The following is a 24,657-nucleotide window of genomic DNA, read 5'->3' as shown; positions in this document are numbered from 1 at the left end:
AAAATTCAGGAGTTTATCCTGAAGAAATAACAGGATGAGCACAAAAATATCTTACAAATATTCCCTGCATTCTTATTTATATTATAAAAAATTAAAATAACTTAATTCTGCAATAGTAGGGGATTGACTAAATATAATTATCCTTATTAAAGAATAGTCTATCCACTAAATGCCATCATTCATTCATTCATTTATTTTTTTAAGTAGTTATTGAGCACCACTGTATGCAAAAGCAATAGGTTGGCAACTGGTGTTACAAAAGCAAACACATATTCTCCCTGGCCATCACAACATTTATATTTCAGAATTTTAGAAGAATAACCTAAATGTTGTTAAAAAAAAAAAAAAGAGAGAGGCACCGGGTGGCTAAGTGGGTTACATGTCCAACTTCGGTTCATGTCATGGTCACATGTTTCGTGAGTTGGAGCCCAGAGTTGAGCTTTGTGCTGACAGCTTTGGACCCTCTGTCTCCCACTCTGTTTGCCTCTCTCCTGCTGCCTCTCTCTCTCTTTCTCAAAACTAACATTTAAAAAAAGGAGTGTACAAAATATTATGTGTAATATGATCACAGTACTACAGAAGAGAGCACTCATAAAAATAGAGAGAAAGGTTGGAAGGGGTTCGCTAAGTGTTCATAGTGATTACTTTGGGTCTTAAGGGTTTATTTCTTTGTGTCTCTATATTTTCCAAATGTTTTATAAAGAGTATATTTTCGGGGAGCCTGGGCGGCTCAGTCAATTAAGCGTCTGACTTCGGCTCAGGTCATGATCTCGTGGTTTGTGACTTAGAGCCCCCCATTGGGCTCTGTGCTGACAGCTCCGAGCCTGGAGCCTGCTTCGGATTCTGGGCCTCCCCCTTTCTCTGCCTCTCACCTGCTCACCTCTGTGTCTTTGTCTCTCAAAAATAAATAAACATTAAAAAAATATTTTATACAGTAATTAATATTACTATGAGAGTATGAATTAACTGTAAATTTGACAAAATAAGTTAACCTTTGGTGACATGGGTGTAGTTTCTATACATGTGTAGCAGGGGTGTTCTTTTTCTTTTTATTTTTTTTACACTTTAAAAAATACATATTTTTTAAGTTTATTTATTTTGAGAGAGAGAGAGAAAGAGAGAGAGGGAGAAAGAGTGTGTGTGTGTGTGTGTGTGTGTGTGTGTGTGTGTGTGTGCATGGTGGGGGGGGGGCAGAGAGAGAGATTCCCAAGCAGGCTCTGTGCTGCCAGTGTGGAGCCCGATGTAGGGCTTGATCCCATGAACCATGATATCCTGACCTGAGCTGAAATCAAGAGTTGGACACTTAATCAACTGAGCCTCGCAGGCACTCCAGGGGTGTTCTTTTTCATTTGGTCTTTAAAACTCTGATAGTGCTTTGACAGCAACCATTTTGTAAAAGAAGCTCGTCGAAGCTTTCCCTAAAGTTCAGGTATCTGCTTGGTGGTTTTGAATTTTGGAATGACTCCAACCTGGAGGTCTGTCCGAGTCTGCTTGGGCTGCCATAACAAAATACCGCAGACCGGGTGCCTGAAACAACAGAAATTTATTTCTTACAGCTCGGGAGGCTGGAAGTCCAAGATCAGGGTGCCAGCATGGTTGAGTTCCTGTGAGGGCCTTCTTCTCCTGATCATCTCAAGAGAGAGAGAGATGGAGAGAGAGAGAGAGAGAGAGAGAGAGAGAGAGACAGAGACAGAGACAGAGAGAGACAGAGGCAGAGAGACAGAGAGGCACAGAGAGAGACAGAGAGAGGGAGAGCTGGGAGAGAATGAGAGCTCTCATCTGGAGGGCCCCACTCTCGTGACTTCATTTATTTATTTATTTATTTATTTATTTATTTATTTATTTATTTTCTGAAATTTATTGACAAATTGGTTTCCATACAACACCCAGTGCTCATCCCAAAAGGTGCCCTCCTCAATACCCATCACCCACCCTCTCCTCCCTCCCACCCTCCCATCAACCCTCAGTTTGTTCTCAGTTTTTAACAGTCTCTTATGCTTTGGCTCTCTCCCATTCTAACCTCTTTTTTTTTTTTTTTCCTTCCCCTCCCCCATGGGTTCCTGTTAAGTTTCTCAGGATCCACATAAGAGTGAAACCATATGGTATCTGTCTTTCTCTGTATGGCTTATTTCACTTAGCATCACACTCTCCAGTTCCATCCACGTTGCTACAAAAGGCCATATTTCATTTTTTCTCATTGCCACGTAATATTCCATTGTGTATATAAACCACAATTTCTTTATCCATTCATCAGTTGATGGACATTTAGGCTCTTTCCATAATTTGGCTATTGTTGAGAGTGCTGCTATGAACATTGGGGTACAAGTGCCCCTATGCATCAGCACTCCTGTATCCCTTGGGTAAATTCCTAGCAATGCTATTGCTGGGTCATAGGGTAGGTCTATTTTTAATTTTCTGAGGAACCTCCACACTGCTTTCCAGAGAGGCTGCACCAATTTGCATTCCCACCAACAGTGCAAGAGGGTTCCCGTTTCTCCACATCCTCTCCAGCATCTATAGTCTCCTGATTTGTTCATTTTGGCCACTCTGACTGGCGTGAGGTGATACCTGAGTGTGGTTTTGATTTGTATTTCCCTGATAAGGAGCGACGCTGAACATCTTTTCATGTGCCTGTTGGCCATCCGGATGTCTTCGTTAGAGAAGTGTCTATTCATGTTTTCTGCCCATTTCTTCACTGGGTTATTTGTTTTTTGGGTGTGGAGTTTGGTGAGCTCTTTATAGATTTTGGATACTAGCCCTTTGTCGTGACTTCATTTAAACCTAATTGTTTCCCAAAAGCTCCATCCCCAAGTACCATCACATTGAAGGTTCAGGCTTGGAAATGTGAATTTGGGGGATAGGCAATTCAGTCTACAGTGAGGTCTCAGCCCACCAATGGGGCACAGACAGCGGAAGGTCAGAGGAGGCAAAGGGAAGGGTCATAGACCTGGATGCTGCTCATATGAGGCGAGGCAAAAATGACTACAGCTCTTGAGTCTGGAAAGGGGCAGGCTGAGTGATTCAGAGACGTGTAAAAGCACGGAGGCCAAACCTCTGGCACAAGACATCTATTTAAACTAGAAGGAAGCGGCACCGAAATGGGAAATGGGAGAGCTGTCCCATCCAGTTGGTAGTAAATGCTCGGACACATTTCTCCCCAAAGTAAAATGGCCGGAAAATAATAATCTGTAGACAGTCTGTGTGGAGCAATTGCTACAGGGGCTCTTCGGGAAAGGTAAGAACTTGTGTGTTGGGGCGGGGGGTGGGGGGGTGGATCATCCTTGACCTTTTATGGTTGAAGCTGTGGAAGAAAAATAATGGTGCCACCCCCAAAATTGTCCCTGGAGGACATTGTCAGAAAGAGAATCTTGAATGAAAATATAAAAAATGAAATGCTGTAAGTAAATAACAATTCTGTCTCCCATTACTATTATGACCCAGAAGAAGTATATGAACCATATATATGAGGTCGCTCCTTTCGAGAACATTCTGTGTTCAAGGTGGGCAACAAACAGGTTGAGGAAGAATGGATTCAGTTGAGAACGTGTCCAAAGCCCCAGTAAAAGGAGCCTGACCCCAAGGGGAACCAGGGACCCACATGACCCACCCAAGAAAGAAGGGCCTGAGGCAATGCTTGGGTTTAGCTTCTGGGTCTCCCACTGCCTATCTACAATGGCCTCTGCATTTGACCATAGAGCAGGAGGTGCAGGTGCATAGGATCTGAGCTATTTATAGCTGAATCTGCTCAGCGTGACTCCCAACCCCTATTTTCCCCCAAATGAGAGATATTAAGAGAGAGTATTCTCCAGCTTAGCAAAGAGAATCCTGAGGGGAAAAAAATGATTGGGGTCTGTTGGGAAAACAGTGAGGGGAGAGGTTATAGGCAATATATACTTATCTGAATTGATTAGGTTTCAGTTTTATCAGTAAGTGAGACAAATTACCTCAAAATAATTTGAGTCTTCTCATTGAAAGCTTTTTGCGTCTTCCTAATTCCTTGGTTTATATTCATCTAGTACGTCACCAAGTAAATTAGGACATTTATGAGAAAATTGAATATAAAATGTCTGTGTCTCGAATTTGCAGATTCTGGTAAATGTTTTTGCTTTGAGACATGACTTGAGGTACAACTCTTGGAAGAAATTAATTATAGCCATTAGAATGAAACTAGAGTAGATGGCCAGTGGAATAGAGTATCCTATTTGCCGATATCATGGAGATTCTTTTTTAAAAGGCACTTATGCTGATTCCAGAAATTTTATACACACATGTGTGTTCATACAGTTGCAATCCTTGAGCTAAAAAGAATAAAGATCTACAGTTTTGATCTTTGAGCAAGGTCCATAGCATACTAAGTGGATTCAAAAAGAAGCATCTAATGTAGAGTGGGAATAGAATGTACTTTACAAAAGTAAAGTGTTAATATATATACAAGTTAAAAATGTGAATAAACAATAACTATTGAACTTTTAACAGTAGTTATCTTTGGTTTATTAATTTTCATTGTGTCTGCCTTTTTATAATTTCATGTATTTTTTTTTTCTTAACCAGAAACATAAGCAAAGATAGAAAATAAAATACAAAGGTTTCAATCAGCAGGAAAAATCCCGGTGATCTAGGGACACGCACAGAGTGATAAGCATTTTTGTTTTTGTTTTTGTTTTTGGACTGCTAGTGGATGCCACGTCCTTTATTCCCTCCAGCATCCTCTCCCTTTGACTTGCAAACTTTATCCGGGTAATGATAAGATTATGAGACATTCAGAAGGTGAGGAGTTATAGACGTTATCTTAAACCCTGGGCCAGTAGCAAAAGCATCTCATTTGTTTACCAAATGAACAAGGGAGGAGACTTGTCTATCTCTGGCAGAGCTGATCTGGGGCCTTTGGAGGACCAGGTTACTCTGGGGATCCCCTGTGTCTTTGTTGCTCACTTGGCCGTGGTCCCTTTTGTATCCCCTCCTGATGATTGTGACTTATGTGGAGTTGGGGACCCTTGGGGTGACGAGCAGCATGTCACTCACCCTCTGAGTCCTCTCACTTAGAATCATGGCAGCCACAGGCATGTGGAGTCTCCTAGGGAGGAACCAGGGCCCTTTTCTGGGCCACCCACAGGCAGCCTCCAGGAAGGGTGACCCCTCATTGACTTGGAATTAGAAGTAATTAAGGAAACACCAGCTCAACTGCCAACTGTTTTCTTTGCCTGGGTTTCTTTGGAGATAACACTCGATAAATCGAGAACTTCTTGTCGCCTTGCTTTTTCATTTGTTGGTTAAGGATGAGGGCCTTAGAAATGTTTGTTGCTTCCGTGTGATAGGAAAGACGCTCTCCCAACTTCTGTGGGTTTTGTCTACAATGTTTTCAAAACACAATGCATTTCAGTTAATTATTTTTGAAAACATTTGCATTGGATTTTTAAGAAAGGTGGGTCGAGGAGGATGGGTCTGAGAAATCATAACTGTGTTGCAAGGCTTGTTGACTAAATGTTAATAATGGGACTTTAGATGTGTCCGGTCATCAGTGGGAGCAGCTTCGTTTCTCAGCGGATATGGCTCTTAGAAAACTAATGGAGGATGAGAGACTTTTAAATACAGAGAACAAACTGAGGTTGATGGGAGGGGGGTGGAGAGAGGGAAAACACAATGCATTTCAGATAATTATTTTTGAAAACATTTTCATAGGCTTTTTAAGAAAAGTGGGTTGGAGGGGCACTGGGGTGCCTCTGTATTTAAGAGACTCTTAAATACAGAGAGCAAACTGAGGGTTGATGGCAGGGAGATGGAGGGGGGAGAGGGGAAAATGGGTCACGGGCATTGAGGAGGGCACTTATTGGGATGAGCACTGGGTGTTGTATGTAAGTGATGAACCACGGGAATCTATCCCCAAATCTAAGAGCACACTGTATACCCTGTATGTTAGCCAATTAGGCAATAAATAATATGTCTATAAAAAAACCCCAAGCTAATGGAGGGACTAGGTTTCCATCAGGGCCCTAGAAGCCTTCTTTCTGATTGATTCTGTTTTCTGTGGGTGTGTTGGAAAAGTGCTTTTTTGCCTGACAAGTGCAATTCCCTTTAATGGTCAGTTGAGTCTTAATGCTTAGGCATTTTGCTGGCTTTGAAAAAGAGATAAGTAAACTTCATTAAGAAGGCTCATTTTAGTGTTGTATAGGATTACACTTTGAAAGCATATCAAAATTGTGATCTCAAATACTGGCACGTTCAATATATTTTCTTTTATATGTTGATGAAGGAAAGATCTTGCCCATCTATTTGGAAGTGTAGATGACAAAGCAGTATAGTATCTATTTCTACGCATAATCAGGATTCCATTCTGTGTTGGGCTTACGCCATATTGGGTATAGGCATTAGCGATGGCTCTTTTGTCTCCTGAGATTCCTTAATGCTTGGTGAACTTGTGTCAATACTAGGGAGTGGGTATTTACTTGCCAGATCTATTCACTCCTGGCTAGGAGTTTACAAAGTCACATTTAGAAAATGTATGCACTAGGCAGTAAATATTTGTTGAACATGTTGGATATCCTCTCACCTCAGGGCCTTTGCCCTTGCTATTCTCCTGGCCTAAGATATCCTTAGGTCCCACTTCTTGGCTTCAGGTCTTTCTCAAATGTCACCTTTTCAAATGAGCCTCCTCTCAGTTACCCTATTCCTCAAATTCTTATCTAATTATCTGCTTCATCGTATCTCCTTGCAACTAACGCAGGTGCCATGAGAGCTGGGATTGTCGTCCGTTTGGTTTACTGCTGTATCGCACAAATAGATTTTTATTACTTGAATGGCAATAATTAATTTAATTGATAAAATTATCACTTTTATTTGGGCATAATTTATCTGCTTGTAAATGATTCAGCTGCTAATTCGAACTGCATCAAGGGACGTAGATATTAAGATTGGACATCTGTGAGTCTATGAATATGTGGAGATGTAAAATAGGAAAAGGTCCACAGACCTGCTCTGAGAGGTACGTGTACCGAGAGTATCACTGTGATCAAGTCAGTTCCCTGAACCTGCTGCCCCTGTAGATGGGGCCTTTGTCACAGAATAGACCACAATAGGCCTCATAAGGACCCCTGTTACCGTCCTCGGACACCTGAAATCAATCCCCAGTCTTTTCTGCCGGGACTTGACCCCTATGCTTGCTCTGTTCACACTGCCAAGGCCATTTGTGCTGGGAAGCTTGAAAGTGGAGCCTGTTTTCCCTGGTTCTTGACCCCCAATTTGAGCAGCCAAATCCTACGTGTTTCTTGAGCTCACCTTCTGATTGAGTTCACATAACTAATCTTATGTTTTATTCCTCTAAGCAGACAGAAGTCTTTCTGAGCATGGTTGCTCTAATCTCTAATTTTTGCTACACTTCAATTACATCTTAGTGGTTTTTGATAGGATTCATGCACTTAGGAACATCTGAGATTTTTTGAGGTTGAGCCTCTCACTCCTAAGGCTCGTTGGCAGGCACCAAAGTTAGCTCTGATTGTGACGTTGCTTTTGTCTGCTCCAACATTTTCAGCCAACTTGAAATTTCTGGTCATCTTTTTGGACTATGGCATAATCCCTAGTAAGTCTCTTTAAAATGAAAGAATGGAGAGGCGCCTGGGTGGCTCAGTCGGTTAAGCGTTCAGCTCAGGTCGTGATCTTGTGGTCCGTGAGTTCGAGCCCCATGTCGGGCTCTGTGCTGACAGCTCAGAGCCTGGAGCCTGTTTCAGATTCCATGTCTCCCTCTTTCTCTCTCCTCCCCTGCTCATGCTCTGTCTCTCTCTTCTCAAAAATAAATAAACGTTAAAAAAAATTTTTTTTTAAGTGGAAGAATGGAGTTGCTTGTGGAGAAGCAGATTGGTCCCTGACAGCATGGGCTCCAGGTTGGCACATTTTGATGGAAGTGGGTGGGGTCGGGGGGGAGGATAGTGGATTCCTGAGCTGTGAGAATTGGTCCAACATGCTTTGGGTTCACAATCTTATTTAGTTTCTTTTAGTTTTTTCTTTTCTTTTTTTTTTAATTTTTTTTTTCAACGTTTATTTATTTTTTGGGGGACAGAGAGAGACAGAGCATGAACGGGGGAGGGGCAGAGAGAGAGGGAGACACAGAATCGGAAACAGGCTCCAGGCTCTGAGCCATCAGCCCAGAGCCTGACGCGGGGCTCGAACTCACGGACCGTGAGATCGTGACCTGGCTGAAGTCGGACGCTTAACCGACTGCGCCACCCAGGCGCCCCTAGTTTTTTCTTTTTAAGTAGTAATTGGCTTGGTCTTAGAAATAAACTGACACACAGATCTTCTTGGTTCCTCCACGTCTTGCATGCAAGTTGAGTGTTGAACAAAGAGCTGTACCTAGGAATTACCGAACCTAGACAAGAAAGCAGGTAGGTCAGCTTTGGGGTCATTTGGTGTGGCGCTATAAATGTCTGAAACCTTGCTATATTCAGAATGCATATTTAGAATGCATGTTCCCTCATTTTGTAGGTGAAGTCATTATGGCATTGTGGGGTGGTTGGTGCAGGGCAGAGCAGAGGGCTCCCTGTACTGGGCCATGGGGTTTGGGAATGATCCTGGCCCCATCACGGACTCCACTGACCTATAAGAAGTATTGTTAATCTTCTTACTGTCTGCCTTCCAAGATCTGAGAGGAGAAATGAGGTAATGTCTACTTAGACCTCCGAGTTTCTCGGAAGAACGGCTGTCTACAGTAATATGATTTCCTAATGCATTTGTTTGTGTTGTAATAGAGTATAATTCCATTTACCTGAATTTCTGTAGGTACCTCTAGAACATCTGACAGTCTTGCACAGGAGAAGCAGTCTGGCTTTTAGATGAGAACTGGGCCTAGACTAGAATCCCCCAAGGGTACAAGTGAGCCAGCTTGTAATTTATGAAGTTAGGGGAAGGAAGCTGAGAGACGACGGCAGGGGGGTTAAAGTTGGTGGTGATGGTGGGGCGGGGTGTTGTAATTATAATCAGAGAGTTTATATTGTATTTTCAAGTCATGTTGTTTTATTAAATATCATCGTCTCAGTATCTTTGAAAAAATACAGGTTTGTTTTAATTCAGCAATATTACATATTAGATGACTCGTCTGCAATATCGATACTGCTATTATTCCCTGTATTGATAGACTCTTTAAAACTTCCTTCGAGATTTTTAGTTTATTATGTTTTTTGGGCCACAAGCTGGTTGTTTAAAAACTTGTTTCTGACTCTGACATCAGTAGGCCCGTGCCACCAATTACAATTGCGTAGATTCATTTGTAAAGTACCTAGTAGGTTACCAAATAATGCCTTCTCTTTGTTTTGTAGAAAAAAGAATAAGTCTCTTTCTGGGAATAGTCGTGAGCAGTGTAATTTTTTATCTAGCCATTTTGAGCAGTATTGCGCTTGAGTTGGCTTTCTAGTCAGTCCTCAGGAGAGAAGCTAAAACAAAGGGTGAAAAGTGGGGAAAGCATACATATATGTCACCTCTGGCATACTATAAAGACGTTCATTTTGATTACAGTTATCATTATTGAACAGTTTTGTTGTAGAATTTTCTAGAAGCAGTCATTTCTTTGGCATTTCCAACCCAGTATTTCACAAGGAGGTCAGCCGTCTATAAAGGAGTTTTAAGTAACTATTACGTTAAACCAGGAAAGAAAACAATATGCCTTCTCTTCCAGAGACGTGACTGTATACATTTTTTAATAGCAACTGATTTGTATTGTTAAAGCAATATTACTAACCATATGCCTTTCCTGGGTGGAGGAAAAGTGTTATACTTTCATTTGCTAAGTTACGGAATGTGCTGTAGAGAGAACATTTCTTGACACCCAAAATGCGGCCTGAGAAAATAAATTACTACCGAATTGTGTATCGCGTGCCAAGAGCATATGAAAAAAGTCACTGTCTCTCAAATTAAGGACATCTTATACAGGGAAATGACATAGAACCACTACTCCTCCCTTATCCTTGGTTTCATGTCCCATGATTTCTATTACCTGCGGTCAACTGCAGGCCAAAAGCAGATGATCCTCTGACACGTGGTCAGAAGGTCAAGAGTGGCCTATGTCACATGCCTACGTCATTCACCTCCTTCCTCTCACCACGTAGGCATTTTATCATCTCACACCATCACAAGAAGGGTGAGTACAGTACATGAAGATATTCTGAGAGAGGCCACATTCACACAACTTTTAGTACAGTGTAGTGCTGTAATTGTTCTATTTTATTATTGTTGTTGTTAATCTCTTACTAGGCCTAATTTATAAACTTTATTCATAGGTATGTACGTACAAGAAAAAACAGAGTATATATAGGGTTCAGTATTATCAGCAGTTCTGGGCACCCACTGGGGCTCTTGGAATGTATCCTTTGCGGATGAACGGGGGGCCGCTATACTATGGAACTTCCCTTTGGACTAAAATCTTTTACTAAAAAACTATGACTCAGAGATACAATTCATATCAAGTTAGACTGTGATAATGTTTTTTTTACATTTTTTTAATGTTTATTTTTGAGAGAGAGAGAGAGAGAGAGAGAGAGAGAGCGAGCGAGCATGAATGGGGGGAGGGGCAGAGAGAGAGGGAGACACAGAATCCGAAGCAGGCTCCAGGCTCTGAGCTGTCATCACAGAGCCTGATGCGGAGCTCGGACCCACGAACCGTAAGATCATGACCTGAGCTGAAGTTGGATGCTTAACCGACTGAGCCACCACCCATGTGCCCCAGACTGTGATAATATTAATGAAACCACACTTCTGTTGGAAGAGGTCATCTAGAGGACGTGACTGTTGGCTGACCCCTGAGCTACACCTGGGCTGTTGGAGGCTCCTCACCCTCTCCCCTGTCCTTGGAATGTATGTTCTGCCCACCGTTCCCACCATGGGAGCTGCTCCAAGGATGGAGCCTTGAGAGAGTAACGTGGTGTTGAGACCACACATGACTGAGCCCAGTTACGGCCTCTATAAAATTTTTAAAATTCTGGCAGGTGGATGTGACGATCTACCCATCTTGCAGGTGCCCAAGACAAGCCTTGGAAATAAGTCTCCTTGTTTATTAAACTACCGCCTGCCAAACTTGAAGCGGTCCGCCTCTTCCTTTGGTCTCTCCCTGCCCTTCACGCGTGGAGGCCAGAGGCAGAGGTCACCTGGGGAGGCTCCTGAGGTGGTGAGCTCACAATTTTCTGTTCCTGAACCGTGCGCTACAACGTGAGCATTTCCGAATTTTAAACGTGTTGTGCAATCTTATGTCCTCCTGTAAAACTTCATCATAAACTCAGGAATTGTTGCAATTGTGCGTGAATGTAGCCAAGAGCTACCTTTGAAAAAAAGATGGAAAACTGTCCTTTTTGTATCAATCTGTTGCACATCAAACTGTGATGTTTTGTTTGCTATGTGTTTCAGAATCGAAGCAAACGCTTGGAGAAGGTCCATGTGGTTATTGGACATAAATCGTGTGAGTTGGATTCTCTCATTTCCGCCTTCACGTACGCTTACTTTCTAGACAAGGTGAGGGGAAAGAAGACTGTGCTTTTTATATGTGAATTATGATATAACTTCCAAGGACAAACATTTTCGGGAAAAAGGAGGAACCTATTCACTTCCATTTTCACGTTCTGGTTTATTGTTGCCGAGAAGAATGTATTAGGATTCATTAAACAACAAGTACTTGTCACCTACAGTGCATTGGGTAGGGTCTAGTTGTTTCTTATCGACTCCCTCATAAGACATTTCAATAAGGTCACAGTTTCCAAATTTTTAAAAATATATGATAGTTGTTTACTTTCATGGGAATTCAGAGAACTAACAAAAGTAAGGGTCAGAATTTCTTGTTTTCCTTTATCACAGCTTGTTGGTTAGTCTTGCCCTTGGGAATAGAGAAGTAAGTGCAGAATAACCTGTGTGAACATTACATGCAATTCGGAACCTATTGGCTGGAATTTTCAGGAACAGAGGTGTTACATGTCGCATCTATATTCTGTTCTTGCCCGTTAGCCCTGACTTTGTACAGCAAGGTCATTCTCAGTTAGTGATGATCTCCCTTGAGTGAGAATCTTTGTATTCTGTGCAAAGTCTACAACCTCCCTACAGAGGTGGAAAAGACCTTTTAACAAATTGTTTTAAAATTGCCATTTCATAAAATTCATCAGCCCGTGATAATGCGTCACCTCAAAGCCTAAAAAAGTACATTATGAGTATCTTGGTGCGGTTTCCAATTTCACAGAATTTTTAATTTTCCAGAGTCTGCTTTGTTTTATTCCAATTTTGTTTGGATTCTTGGCTCTGAGAGTATGCATAGCTGATCTCGGGTGATTTAAATTCACATGAAACCTAGTCTTCTAGAGTGAGCTGTGGGTGGCAAGAATGGCTTAGGGCAGCAGCTGACAAGAGAGCCAGGTAAAATATTCTGATCTCTGCATATGGACTTTGTAACAAATTTATCTTAAAATTTGTTGAACGTGGGGCGCCTGGGTGGCTCAGTCAGTTAAGCGTCCGACTTCAGCTCAGGTCATGATCTCACAGTTCGTGAGTTTGAGCCCCGTGTCGGGCTCTGTGCTGACACCTCAGAGCCTGGAGCCTGCTTCGGATTCTGTGTCTCCCTCTCTCTCTGCCCCTCCCCTGCTCGCGCTCTGTCTCCCCCCTTCTCTCTCTCAAAAAAAAAAAAAAAATTAAAAAATATTAAACTTTGTTGAACTTTACAAGGGCAATTAATTGGTATAAGGAGATAAACATGCCTATGTGAAGAAATGCATATTAAATACTTAATCCTATTACCTGGACTTTTTGACTCCTAGAAAACAAATATCGCTTGTCTCGAGAACATAGAGTTGACTGAACAAGACTGGTCTTTAGAAAGATAGTGGTGTGGACTCTTAAGGAAATTATATAACACCACCACCCCCACCAACTCCAATGTCTTGAATGAATATAACACGCAACCAAAGGAGTGAGAAAGTAGTTGTGATAGATAAAATGGGTAAAGAGATGTATGGCCTCTTTTCTCCTTCTAAGGCTCAGCGTGGGGGCAAATATGGAGTAACTGGAGGGTCACATACTGGAATTTGTTATATTTCTGTGCCGTCCTCTTAGTTTACTGGCCCTGCCCCCTACCAAAGGTCTGCATCTCCATTTGAATTTTCTTCTGAGAACGTGGCTACTTCCTCTGAGAGTATAAACGTGGAATAAATGCAGAGCTTTGCAGCTTCCCATGTATGACTCTATTTAAATACTTTTCCTTCTGGTAGGCAAGCCCCATTCTACAGATGGGTTAAACTGAGCTTCAGAAAGAAAAATGGCATTCTCCAAGGCACCCAGCAGAGGTTGGGGGGGCTAGAAACCTTCTTCTGGTCCTAACCTCCAAAAAGATCCTGCCAGGATAGGCTCAGGCCACGTGTGCTTGACTCAAGTTTCAGTATCAGGAGTTAGAGATAACTCAGTCAACTAATTAGGAAAAGTAAATTTCTATACATAAATTTCTTTTTTTTTCATATGAAATTTTTTGTCAAATTGGTCTCCATACCACACCCAGTGCTCATCTCAACAGGTGCCCTCCTCAATGCCCATCACCCACCCTTCTCTCCCTCCCACCCCCCATCAACCCTCAGTTTATTCTCAGTTTTTAAGAGTCTCTTATGGTTTGGCTCTCTCCCTCTCTAACTTTTTTTTCCCTTCCCCTCCCCCATGGTCTTCTGTTAACTTTCTCAGGATCCACATAAGAGTGAAACCATATGGAATCTGTCCTTCTCTGTATGACTTATTTCACTTAGCATCACACTCTCCAGTTCCATCCACGTTGCTACAAAAGGCCATTATTTCATTCTTTCTCATTGCCACGTAGTATTCCATTGTGTATATAAACCACAATTTCTTTATCCATTTGTCCGTTGATGGACATTTAGGCTTGCTCCTTAATTTGGCTGTTGTCGAGAGTGCTGCTATAAACATTGGGGTACAAGTGCCCCTATGCATCAGCACTCCTGTATCCCTTGGGCAAATTCCTAGCAGTGCTATTGCTGGGTCATAGGGTAGATCTATTTTTAATTTTTTGAGGAACCTCCACACTGTTTTCCAGAGCGGCTGCACCAGTTTGCATTCCCACCAACAGTGCAAGGGGGTTCCCCTTTCTCCACATCCTCGCCAGCATCTATAGTCTCCTGATTTGTTCATTTTAGCCACTCTGACTGGCGTGAGGTGGTATTTCAGTGTGGTTTTGATTTGGCTCTACATAAATTTCTAATGATTATTGCCCAACTGTGATTCAGGATTAGCCTGACAGTTAAAAGAAAAAGCACTTTGTTGGAATGGCTTTGTGCTTTATGTACTATAGCAATGGGTGGTTCATTTATTTCACTCAACAAACGAGTATTAAATGCCTACTATGTGCCAGATTGTTTTATGCACTAGGAAACGTGACTGAACAAAAAAGACAAAAATCACTGCCTTGTTAATGCCAGGAAAGGAGATAGATGACAAAGATATTAAAATTGTGTAATAAGCACTATGCTTTGACAGAGCTGGTGATGATGTGAGAACAAAGGCCATTTACTTTATGCAAAAATTCAGTGTTACCAAACCCCACCTTCTCTCAGGGGTATTTGGGGTTTATTGCTGTGCACTCATAGTAATTTTTCAAAGAACCTTTATTTTTAAAAAACTCCTATAGAAAAGTATGTGAGTCTGAAATTCTCCCAACTCCTACCGTCTCCTGTTTCCCCTTCTTACCACAATTTTTTAAAACATTTTTTTAACTTTATTTATTTATTTGGAGAGACAGAGCACACGCACATGAGCACAGGTGGGGGAGGGGCAGAGAGAGAGGGAGACAGAGAGTCCCAAGCAGACTCCGTGCTGTCAGCATGGAGCCTGACGTGGGGCTCGAACCCACGAACCGCGAGATCATGACCTGAGCCGAAATCAAGAGTTGGGTGGTTAACCGACTGAGCCAACCAGGCACCCCCACCCAACAATGTTTTAATAACAAGTTTGTTAATATGTGATTTTTTTTTTTCTAATATAAGAAATGAACAGAGATCTCAATCTGGTAGCGTGTAGGCCAAATCTGGCTCGTAAATGAGTTTTTGTTAACCTCCATAGTGTTTTAATTTAGAAAAATTAATTGTAACAAACATCGTAGATAACAGCCTCAGATCTAGATTTTCAGCTTTTCTTGAGTAATTGAAAGATTCTTACCCTGAAAAAACCCGAAATTTTTGCGTGTAAACCATTGGCTGGAGCTCAATGGCAGGCATCCCATGTACATGGGACGTACATGCCTTTCTGTATCAACACAGTCCTCATCCGCCCTGCAGTAATCATTCTGATTTTCTGCTAATTCCATAAAGACCTATGAATTTGTTTCCCCTGAAAAGGAGAATGTGTGTGTGTGTGTGTGTGTGTGTGTGTGCGCGCGCGCGCACGTGTGCATATATATATTTTTAATCGTGGAGATGTTGAAATGAGACATAAGATATTTAAAATAAGGCACGAGAGGTTTCCTGGAGAGTAACGAGTGTTTAAAAAATATTAGGGGCCATTTGCCTGTAGATACTGCTCTACTAATTGGGTTCGGGAAGAATCGATTTTGAATGTCATCCGGGTTAGTGAGGCCAAAAGACTTTTGTTCCCTTTACGATTACCCTCGGGCGTGTAAAAAACGGAGTTGTGCTTTTTCTCCTCTCGCTGTTGTCAGTGATTCAGCCAACTTTCTTCTCGGTAGGTCAGTCCACCTGGAGTTCTCTGTTTGCCAGTGCTGAACATACCAAGAACTGAATTCAATTACTTCACTGAGACGAGGTTTATTTTAGAAGAGCTGAACATCTCTGAATCGTTCCACATATTCCGAGATGAAATTAATCTGCATCAGCTAAATGACGAAGGGAAGTTGTCTATAACGCTCGTTGGCAGCAATGTGCTGGCAAGGTAAGGCTCGGGAGGTAAGGCCTTTAACCAAGGCCCTTATGGGAAAAGTACCACCTCATTCAGGACTTTTGTGGCTTAGGGAGATGCATTAAAGGCAGAGGACATCGGAAGAAAAACTTTGGGCCATGCCAGCTCTCTGTTTTGGCCTTTGCATTTCAAATATGACATCTCTGAGTGGAAAGTTCTTGGAGAATTGACCAAAATTATAATTTTGAACAATCTGAAACAGTTTATTGTAGCAACACAACAGTCCTATGTACTGATGCTGTAAATGTGTAATGAAAACTGAAATTACATGCTGACTAAAACCGAAAGGTTCTCAAGAAAGACCTCTCAGTGGTGAAATGAAACCTTGTAGAGAACAGCCATGAAAGTCATTTGATCATTGGCTCTTTCGTTCATGCCATTTTATACTCTAAGTGCGGGATGGATTTTTGAAAGTCCGTGCAGTTCGAACTTGTTATTTTATGGACAAGAAATCTGAGACCCACTGTTGCAAATGACTCGTCCAGGGTACCACATGAAGTTAGTAGAAGAGTTTGGAGTCAATGTGGGTCTTCTGCCTCCTTCAGTACGTACTTAGGAGTTGCTAACTAGTGCAAGAATCTCAAGGTACGTAAAGAGGAATGAGACAAGTTGCCTAGCTTCAAGGACTTTCCAACCCAGCCCAAAAATGCCCTTTTATTTAAATCTTAAAAAATTTTTTTTAATCTGTATTTATTTTTGAGAGAGACAGACAGAGCACGAGCAGGGGAGGGGCAGAGAGAGAGGGAGACACAGAATGTGAAGCAGGCTCTAGGCTCCGAGCTGTCAGCACAGAGCCTGATACGGGGCTCAAACCCACAAATCATGAGATCATGACCTGGACCAAAGTCGGAGGCTTAACCGACTGAGCCACCCAGACACCCATAAAATTTTTTTAAATGTTTTATTCAATTTTTGAGAGGGGGGGAGAGAGACAGAGACAGAGAGTGAGTGGGGGAGGGGCAGAGAGAGAGGGAGACACAGAATCCGAAGCAGGCTCCAGGCTGTCAGCACAGAGCCCGACGCGGGGCTCGAACTCAGGGACCGCGAGATCATGACCTGAGCCGAAGTCGGACGCTTAACCGACTGAGCCACCCAGGTGCCCCCAAAGATGCCCTTTTGATAAGCTCTGTAGTGCTATTGAATGACGAGTCACTAGTAAATACCTCAGTGGTTTGAGACAATAGTTTTTTTTGCACACTTTGCCAATTTGCTGATGGTTTAGGACCATAACCAGTGGATATTGATGTTAGTGTGCATGAAATAAGAACTTGTGCTAATATCTAATTTTTTATTTAACTCTTTTTTTTTAAAATTTTTTTTAACGTTTATTTATTTTTGAGACAGAGAGAGACAGAGCATGAACGGGGGAAGGGCAGAGAGAGAGGGAGACACAGAATCGGAAGCAGGCTCCAGGCTCTGAGCCATCAGCCCAGAGCCGGACGCGGGGCTCGAACTCACGGACCGCGAGATCGTGACCCGGGCTGAAGTCGGACGCTTAACCGACTGCGCCACCCAGGCGCCCCTATTTAACTCTTTTTAGGAAGCATATTTAGGTACGAGTACCTTGACCTGCCTGTCATGCAGTTCATTCAGCTCTAAAGAGTTTTGAAAACAGTCTGCTCGCATGGGGCTGTTTTTATCCCCATGCCGTTTGAAACACATTTATTTATTTGCCTATTTATTAATCAGTTGTTGACTGAGAGTTACTATGACTGACTTCAATCATCAGTGTTCGGGATGATCACCTCCTTGACTCAATTTATGTGCTCACTTTTACAAACCAATTCATGTGAATAAATAGGGATAAAGGCAGTGCAAGAAGCTAAAGAAATCTTGGGAAGTCAGAATCTTTGGAAGAGTTTTGTTCTCAGTCAAAACTGAAAAGCTGCTAAACTGCTGGTTTGGGGACTGACACTGTGAACTTGAGCTTCAGGACTATTTATGAAACAGAATGCTTTCCAAAATTGAGATCTTTATTTCCTTCATTCCCACTCATGACGGAAAGACCAACGTCAGTCTTGTTCACCTCTTTCTTTGTGCCTTTGATGAAGCCAACTCATCTCACATGTGAAGAATGACAGTGGTAGGTGGGGGGGGGGTGGCGCCTGGGTGGCTCAGTCAGTTAAGCGTCCGACTTTGGCTCAGGTCATGATCTCATGGTTCTTGAGTTCGAGCCCTGTTCGGGCACTGTGCTGACAGCTCAGAGCCTGCTGCCTGCTTTGGATTCTGTGTCTCCCTCTCTCTCTGCCCCTCCCCCACTTGCACTCTGTCTCTCTCCAAAATAAATAAACACTAAAAAATAATTTTAAAAAATTAAAAAAAAAAAAAGGATGATGGTGGAAGTAAATAAGCCCGTGGTCATTTTTTCCAGCACTGTGACCAGATATGCAAGCTCTGAAACCACATCAGGGTTCAAACACAAGCTAGTCTGCTTATAAGCTTTGTGACCTTGGACAAATTTCTTAACCACTCTGTGCCTCTGTTTCCCCATTGTTAACTTTTTAAAATTTGTATTTATTTATTCATTTTAGAGGGAGAGAGAGCGCACACGCCAGGGAGAGAGGCAGAGGGAGAGAGAGAGAGAATCTTAGGCAGGATAGATGCTCAGCATGGAGCCTGACGTGGGGCTTGATCCCACGACCTTGGCATCGTTACCTGAGCCAAAATCAGGAGTTGGATGCTCAACCGACTGACTCACCCCTGTGCCCCTGTTTCCTCATGTTAAAAATGAGGGTTTCACTGGAACCCATTTCATAGGGTCATCGTGTAGTAGAAGACTTGGTGACATTCCTTCCGGCCTGATAATAGTGTCTGGCCTGCAGCGGAAGCTTAGTAAATGGCAGCCATTATTATTACTATTACTACTGCTATTATTATTTATTATTATTTTTCAACAGCAAAACAAGAGACAGAAGTGGTACGGCGTGAGGGGCTGCGACTAAGCCTTTCGGGGCGGGGGGGGGTGGCGTGTAATTAGGTAATATGGAAGGTGAAGACGCATAGGCTAAGGGTCACGCGAGCTTCCTCATCTTTTTGGCCGTTGAGAGGAAGTCTTTTGTGTGAGAGCAGAGATTAAATACTTCCAGAAAGTAAGACGATGTGCCATATCCCTGTCCTTTCCTCTCCGCCATTTGCTTTACAGCGAGGACCAAACTTTAGAATCAGCGGTTGTCAAAGTCATTAATCCTGTGGAGCAGAGCGATGGTGGCCTCGAGTTCCGAGAGTCTTCCTCTTCCCTTGTGGTGAAAGAGATTCTCCGGGAGGCTCCTGAGCTCATCACCGAGCAGCTGGCTCATCTCCTCAGAGGTGAGAGATGGCTCTTTCTATTAAATACTGGAGGGCTTAATGGAGTGTTTCTCGACTTGCTCATGCAGAATGAGTGTGATCCATTCTTGGCTTAACAACCCCTTTAAAGACCGCGGGAAGCTTCATCAGGGAAGCGGGGAGTAAAGAGTTTGTTAAAGAGTGGCATTACACTGAATATTAACAATGTGCATTTAAAAATAGGCATGAAGGGTCTCTGCTGTTTCACTATTCACCGGAACTGCCTCACCTCTGTTGGGGAGCCAGAATGGCTCCTCTGGCCGTCCAGAGCTTCCAGAGGTGGTTCGGGTCCCACAGCAGTGTGACTCAGGCCAGAATCCACTCCTCACATCGAAATATCTCCTGGTACTGGTAGAAGCTTGGTTTGCGGAACACGGCTTGGATGACAAAATAAACACGTTTGAATTTGGTGATTTTGTGTCAGGACTTTTACAGTCACTTTACCACCTCATTGGCATTGTAATATTTTCCGTCTTAACTTCGCCTCCTTTAAACACTGTGTTCCCAGCACACCGTCGTCAATGACCTTTTTTAATCTTTCTTTTTTTAAAAAAAATGTTTTTTAATGTTTTTATTTATTTTTGAAGGAGAGAGAGAGAGAGAGAGAGAGAGAGAGACTGAGCATGAGCGGGGGAGGGGCAGAGAGAGGGGGAGACACAGAATCCGAAGCAGGCTCCAGGCTCTGAGCCGTCAGCACAGAGCCCGACGCGGGGCTCGAACCCACGAACCGTGAGACTGTGCCGAAGCCGGACGCTCAACTGACTGAGCCCAGGCGCCCCTACCTTTTTTAATCTTTCGTTTCCACTCATGGAGTCTGCCACTTCCAAAAAGTGCTTTCTAACCTGGAAATTGTTAGTTGACTTTGGTGGCCCAAAATTACCACAAAAATTCATTATTGTCTATGTAGGACAGCTTTGGGTGTTGTATAAAGCTTTTTTTTTTTTTTTTTTTCCTTTCAATAATCCATCTTGAACATAGTAGACATAGATTTTTCTCGGAATTATTTAACACAAGAAAGTGAAAAACAGTGATTAACAGACTGGAAGAATTTTTTAAAAAGGAAGGAGAAGACCAAGAAAATGTTGATGCCATTGTTTTTTTTTTAATTTGTTAAGTTTATTTATTCATTTTGAAAGAGAGAGAGAATCCCAAGCAGACTCTGCACTAACAGTGTGGAGGCCGATGCGAGGCTTGAACTCACAAACCATGAGATCATGTCCTGAGCCGGAATCAAGAGTCAGATGCTTACCACTTGTTATCCACCCAGACGCCCCTGAAGCTGGTCTTTTGAGGGCACTTTCCTTCTCTTCCTCTGTCTCTTGCACAATGTGGAGAGGAAAATGTCCAAGTTTTGTGACCCCTGTAAATATTTTACAACTAATGGCCCCAGTAAACCTGTTTTAAATATTTTTCTGACAATGGACATCTGTAAAAATGCTCTATGGGAAACCGTGCCCCCAACTAAACCAAGTAACTATGATCATTTATCTCTGTGACAGAGCAGAAGGAAAATAAAGGTAATTGGGATCCCAGCCACGAGGGAAGTTGTTTAGCAGTGCAAATGATCAAACACGAGAGAGTATTTTGTTTCAATTTCTTGCAAACTAAGAAGCTTGGTTTATTGTTTAAAAAATACGTGTGTTATTTAGCCGGAACGAAAGGCAGTTGGTCCACAAATTGCCCATCATCTTGCTTTTCTGTAAATAGTAATATCAGATCAAACTGCGATACTGTGATACATTGGCACAGAGGTATGATTTTGTTGTTGACGTTGATAATAATGATGCTATGGAGATTTAGGGAATTAGAAGGGACGCAGACCCCTTTTATGAGTTATGTTGGTCTTAGTTGGCAGAGCTGTCAAGAATTAGAGGTATGGTAAAGGACCTTGGTTTTTCTTCTCATTGGAGGTCTTCCATAAGGTTGGCCTTGAAGTGGCCTTAGGAAGTTGGCAGAATAGGGACATCACTTCCTTGCTGCCTGGACACTGGGATGTAAGAGGAGGAAGTGCCTCTATGTGCAAAGGCTGCAATGCAATGTGTCACGAGAGAGTCCAGAGTCCCTACGCCTGGAAGGTGGCTTCATGCTGTGGAAAGAAGGCTCTGGAGACCTTTGGCCAACGTGTGCATGTGGACGTGGACGTACACAGGTGGAGGGGTGGTGGAATATCAGTCTTTAGTAGGCGTCAGAAGGGAATCGAGTCAAATTTTGTTACATTCACTCAACTCAAAGTTCGATTTCATGGTCTTCTGATCATGCAGTAACACCAAACCCAATGGGAGGTTTTTGACGTGTCTATAAGTAATGTTAGCATTCCTTATTTTCGTAACATGGATAGTTCTCTTTCCAAAAGGTTGTCTCTATACACAGCTAAGATGTTATTTTATATTTTGGGGTGCTCAAAATAACCATTAACTTGACACACATTTCTGGAATGTATTTGTGCGTTCTTCTACGTCTTGAAGGAACATAAAATTTCTATGTGCACCTTGCCATCAAGAATTTTGAAAACTGTTTCCAGATGTCGTGAGACTAAATATTTATGGCTGAGACTTGGAAGAGTCTTTAAAAATATCCTAATTAGACCTCTTTGGAGGATATATTATTATAAACTTTATACTAACCCCCCCCTTAATTAAAAATTTTTTTTTTCAACGTTAATTTATTTTTGGGACAGAGAGAGACAGAGCATGAACGGGGGAGGGGCAGAGAGAGAGGGAGACACAGAATCGGGAACAGGCTCCAGGCTCTGAGCCATCAGCCCAGAGCCTGACGCGGGGCTCGAACTCCCGGACCTCGAGATCGTGACCTGGCTGAAGTCGGATGCTTAACCGACTGCGCCACCCAGGCGCCCCATCCCCCCCCTTAATTTAGCGTGAAAAAAATACTTGGTCAATTTGATTATTCTTTGCCTTTCATTCCTGTGGTCATATCCTAGAACACACCGTGCTGAGGCACCGTGGTGCGCCGTAAATGGGTTTCAGTTGAGTCAGGATATTGATCTCCTCATCCTTGGAGAGGACCCTCAGTATGCCTCTTAGCCCACTAGGCTGGAGAAAACATGGTAATTTTCAGTGTTCCTTAACGTGCAAGAGGTCGGGCCTTCTCTTCCTTAGCCTTGCTTGGTAAACTCCTTCTCTTCTGCTCAACCTTGAAATATGGCAGCGCCCTCGAACTTCATCCTGGGACATTTTTTCTGTATATTATCCTTTTTTCTAAAGCTTCTCTTTAAGTTCCCGTTAGTTAACATCCAGCGTAATATTAGGTTCAGGTGTACAATATTGTGATTCGTCGCTTCCATTGGTCACCCGGTGCTCGTTACAACAGGTGCACTGCTTAATCCCCATCACCTTTTCCACCCATTGCCCACCCCTCCCCTCAGGCAACCGTCAGTTTGTTCTCTAGAGTTAGGAGTCTGTTTCTTGTCTATACACTATCCTTGAGTGACCTCATTTCGTTCTGCGATTTTATTAATTTTTTTTTAACGTTTATTTATTTTTGGGACAGAGAGAGACAGAGCATGAACGGGGGAGGGGCAGAGAGAGAGGGAGACACAGAATCGGAAGCAGGCTTCAGGCTCTGAGCCATCAGCCCAGAGCCCGACGCGGGACTCGAACTCACGAACCATGAGATCGTGACCTGAGCCGAAGTCGGACGCTCAACCGACTGAGCCACCCAGGCGCCCCTCGTTCTGCGATTTTAGATCTCTCTTTAACATTCCAGGTTCATCTCCGGTGCCCGGGTGACATCTTCGCATGCATGTCTCACTAGCACCACCGCCTGGACACGGCTGTGATGGACCCCGTTAGTTCCCTGTACCTCCAAGCCTGCTTTTATCCCGGCTTCCCCGTGTCAGTAAAAGGCCCCGCCGACCCACCACCCGTTACTCAAGCCACAGGCGAGGCGTTATATTTGATTCTTTCCTTTACCTTTCCTCCCACATTGATCCATTAGCCAGTCCTGCTGACCCTCTGTCTGCAACATAGCCTGAATCCATCCACTTTCCCACCATCGCTGCTAGTAATGCAGTTGGGACTCAATTCTCCCTCTCCTCCACTAATGCAATGGCCGCCTGAGTGTTGCCCTCTTTCCTCCATGAAATCCATTGTCTACGAAGCAGTCAGAACGGCCTTTGGCCAGTGTGAACCGGCCACATCAATCTCCTGAAAGTCAAAATCCATCACAGCCAAAACCCAATCACCATCCCCAAGCCCCGCAGTCTGCAACATGACATCTCCCCTGCCTGCTCTGATATCCTCTCGTGCGCTTCAACCTTTCTTTTCCCGTCGCGTGTTCCAGGGACAGGGGCTTTTTCAGGTACCCCAAACTCTTTCCACTCTTGAGGATCTATACAAGCTGTGCCTTCCTTCTGGAACGCTTATTTCTGTCTGTCTCCTAATCTTTCTATCACGGCTTTCTTCCTCCCTTTTGCTCCCTCGCTCTGGAATGCAAGCGTCATGAGAAAGGAGACGTAATGTGTTTTGTTCACTGCTCCCCTGATGTGTCTCTGCCGCCTGGAATAGTGTCTGCCACGTAGCGGAGCCTCAGGAAGTACTGTCGTAAGAGGCATTGTGCACCATTGTGTATATACTTTCTGCTTTTTTAACGTTTATTTATTTTGAGAGAGAGAGAGAGAGAGATGTGGGCGGTGGGGGGAGGGAGAGAGAATCCCAACCAGGCCCCCCGCCGTCAGCATGGAGCCCGATGTGGGGCTCGATTCCATGAACTGTGAGATCGTGACCTGAGCTGAAATCAAGAGTCAGCCATTTAACCGACGGAGTCTCCCAGGCACCCCTGTAACTTTCCTTTTTGCGAATGTGTTGATTTAGGTAGTTCCGTGAAAGAGTAACATCCATTTCGTTCCTGCCCATCCCTCCAACATTCTTAACGCCCAGAATTTGGACATTGTCCTTTCCAGTAATGAACCCTCTTCTTATTTTTATTTAGTTTTTAGAAATCCTGGTAGAACTTATTCTGTTCTTTGCAAGCCTTTGTTTTTATTCATCTTTTGTTTGTCTACATATGTATATATGTATATAATTATATGTATAATTTTAATCCTTTTGTGGAGTATACTACATATACAGAAAGGAAGACAAAACATAAATATAAAAAGCTCAGAGTAATATCACGAAAGGAACATCCTTTTAGCAATTACCCAGGTAAAGAAATTGAATAAAAAGACTTCTTTGTGCTCCTTCCCATCACTCCTCAGTCCCTCCTTAAAGGTGACCGGCATTCTCCTTTTTATGACCCACGCTTCCTCGCTTTCCTTTATAGTTTTACTCCCTCCGGACGTACCCATAGCACCACGGATTGGTTTTGCCTGCTTTGCATGTTATGTAAATGGAATCCTATAGCATGTACTCTCATTGTTATTAGATCTTTACATTTATATCAAATGTACTA

The 24,657-nt window shown here is 43.0% G+C and overlaps 1 protein-coding gene across 8 annotated transcripts in view; it reads left to right on the top strand.

Moving 5' to 3' along the window:
• Positions 1 to 24,657, top strand: part of PRUNE2 (prune homolog 2 with BCH domain) — a 275,547-nt gene that overhangs the window by 52,269 nt on the left and 198,621 nt on the right. For 7 of the 8 annotated variants that reach the window (XM_043566303.1, XM_043566307.1, XM_043566308.1 and 4 more), the window contains exons 2-4: positions 11,383 to 11,487; positions 15,695 to 15,897; positions 19,067 to 19,230. In XM_043566303.1, coding sequence (XP_043422238.1) covers positions 11,383 to 11,487; positions 15,695 to 15,897; positions 19,067 to 19,230 — 472 coding nt within the window. The remainder of the gene's footprint in view (positions 1 to 11,382; positions 11,488 to 15,694; positions 15,898 to 19,066; positions 19,231 to 24,657) is intronic. The other variant, XM_043566310.1, reaches the window with a different exon arrangement.

The sequence above is a fragment of the Prionailurus bengalensis genome, chromosome D4 (genome assembly GCF_016509475.1).
Source record: "Prionailurus bengalensis isolate Pbe53 chromosome D4, Fcat_Pben_1.1_paternal_pri, whole genome shotgun sequence".
NCBI lineage: Eukaryota > Metazoa > Chordata > Mammalia > Carnivora > Felidae > Prionailurus > Prionailurus bengalensis.
This window is presented reverse-complemented; position numbering and strand designations above follow the sequence as displayed.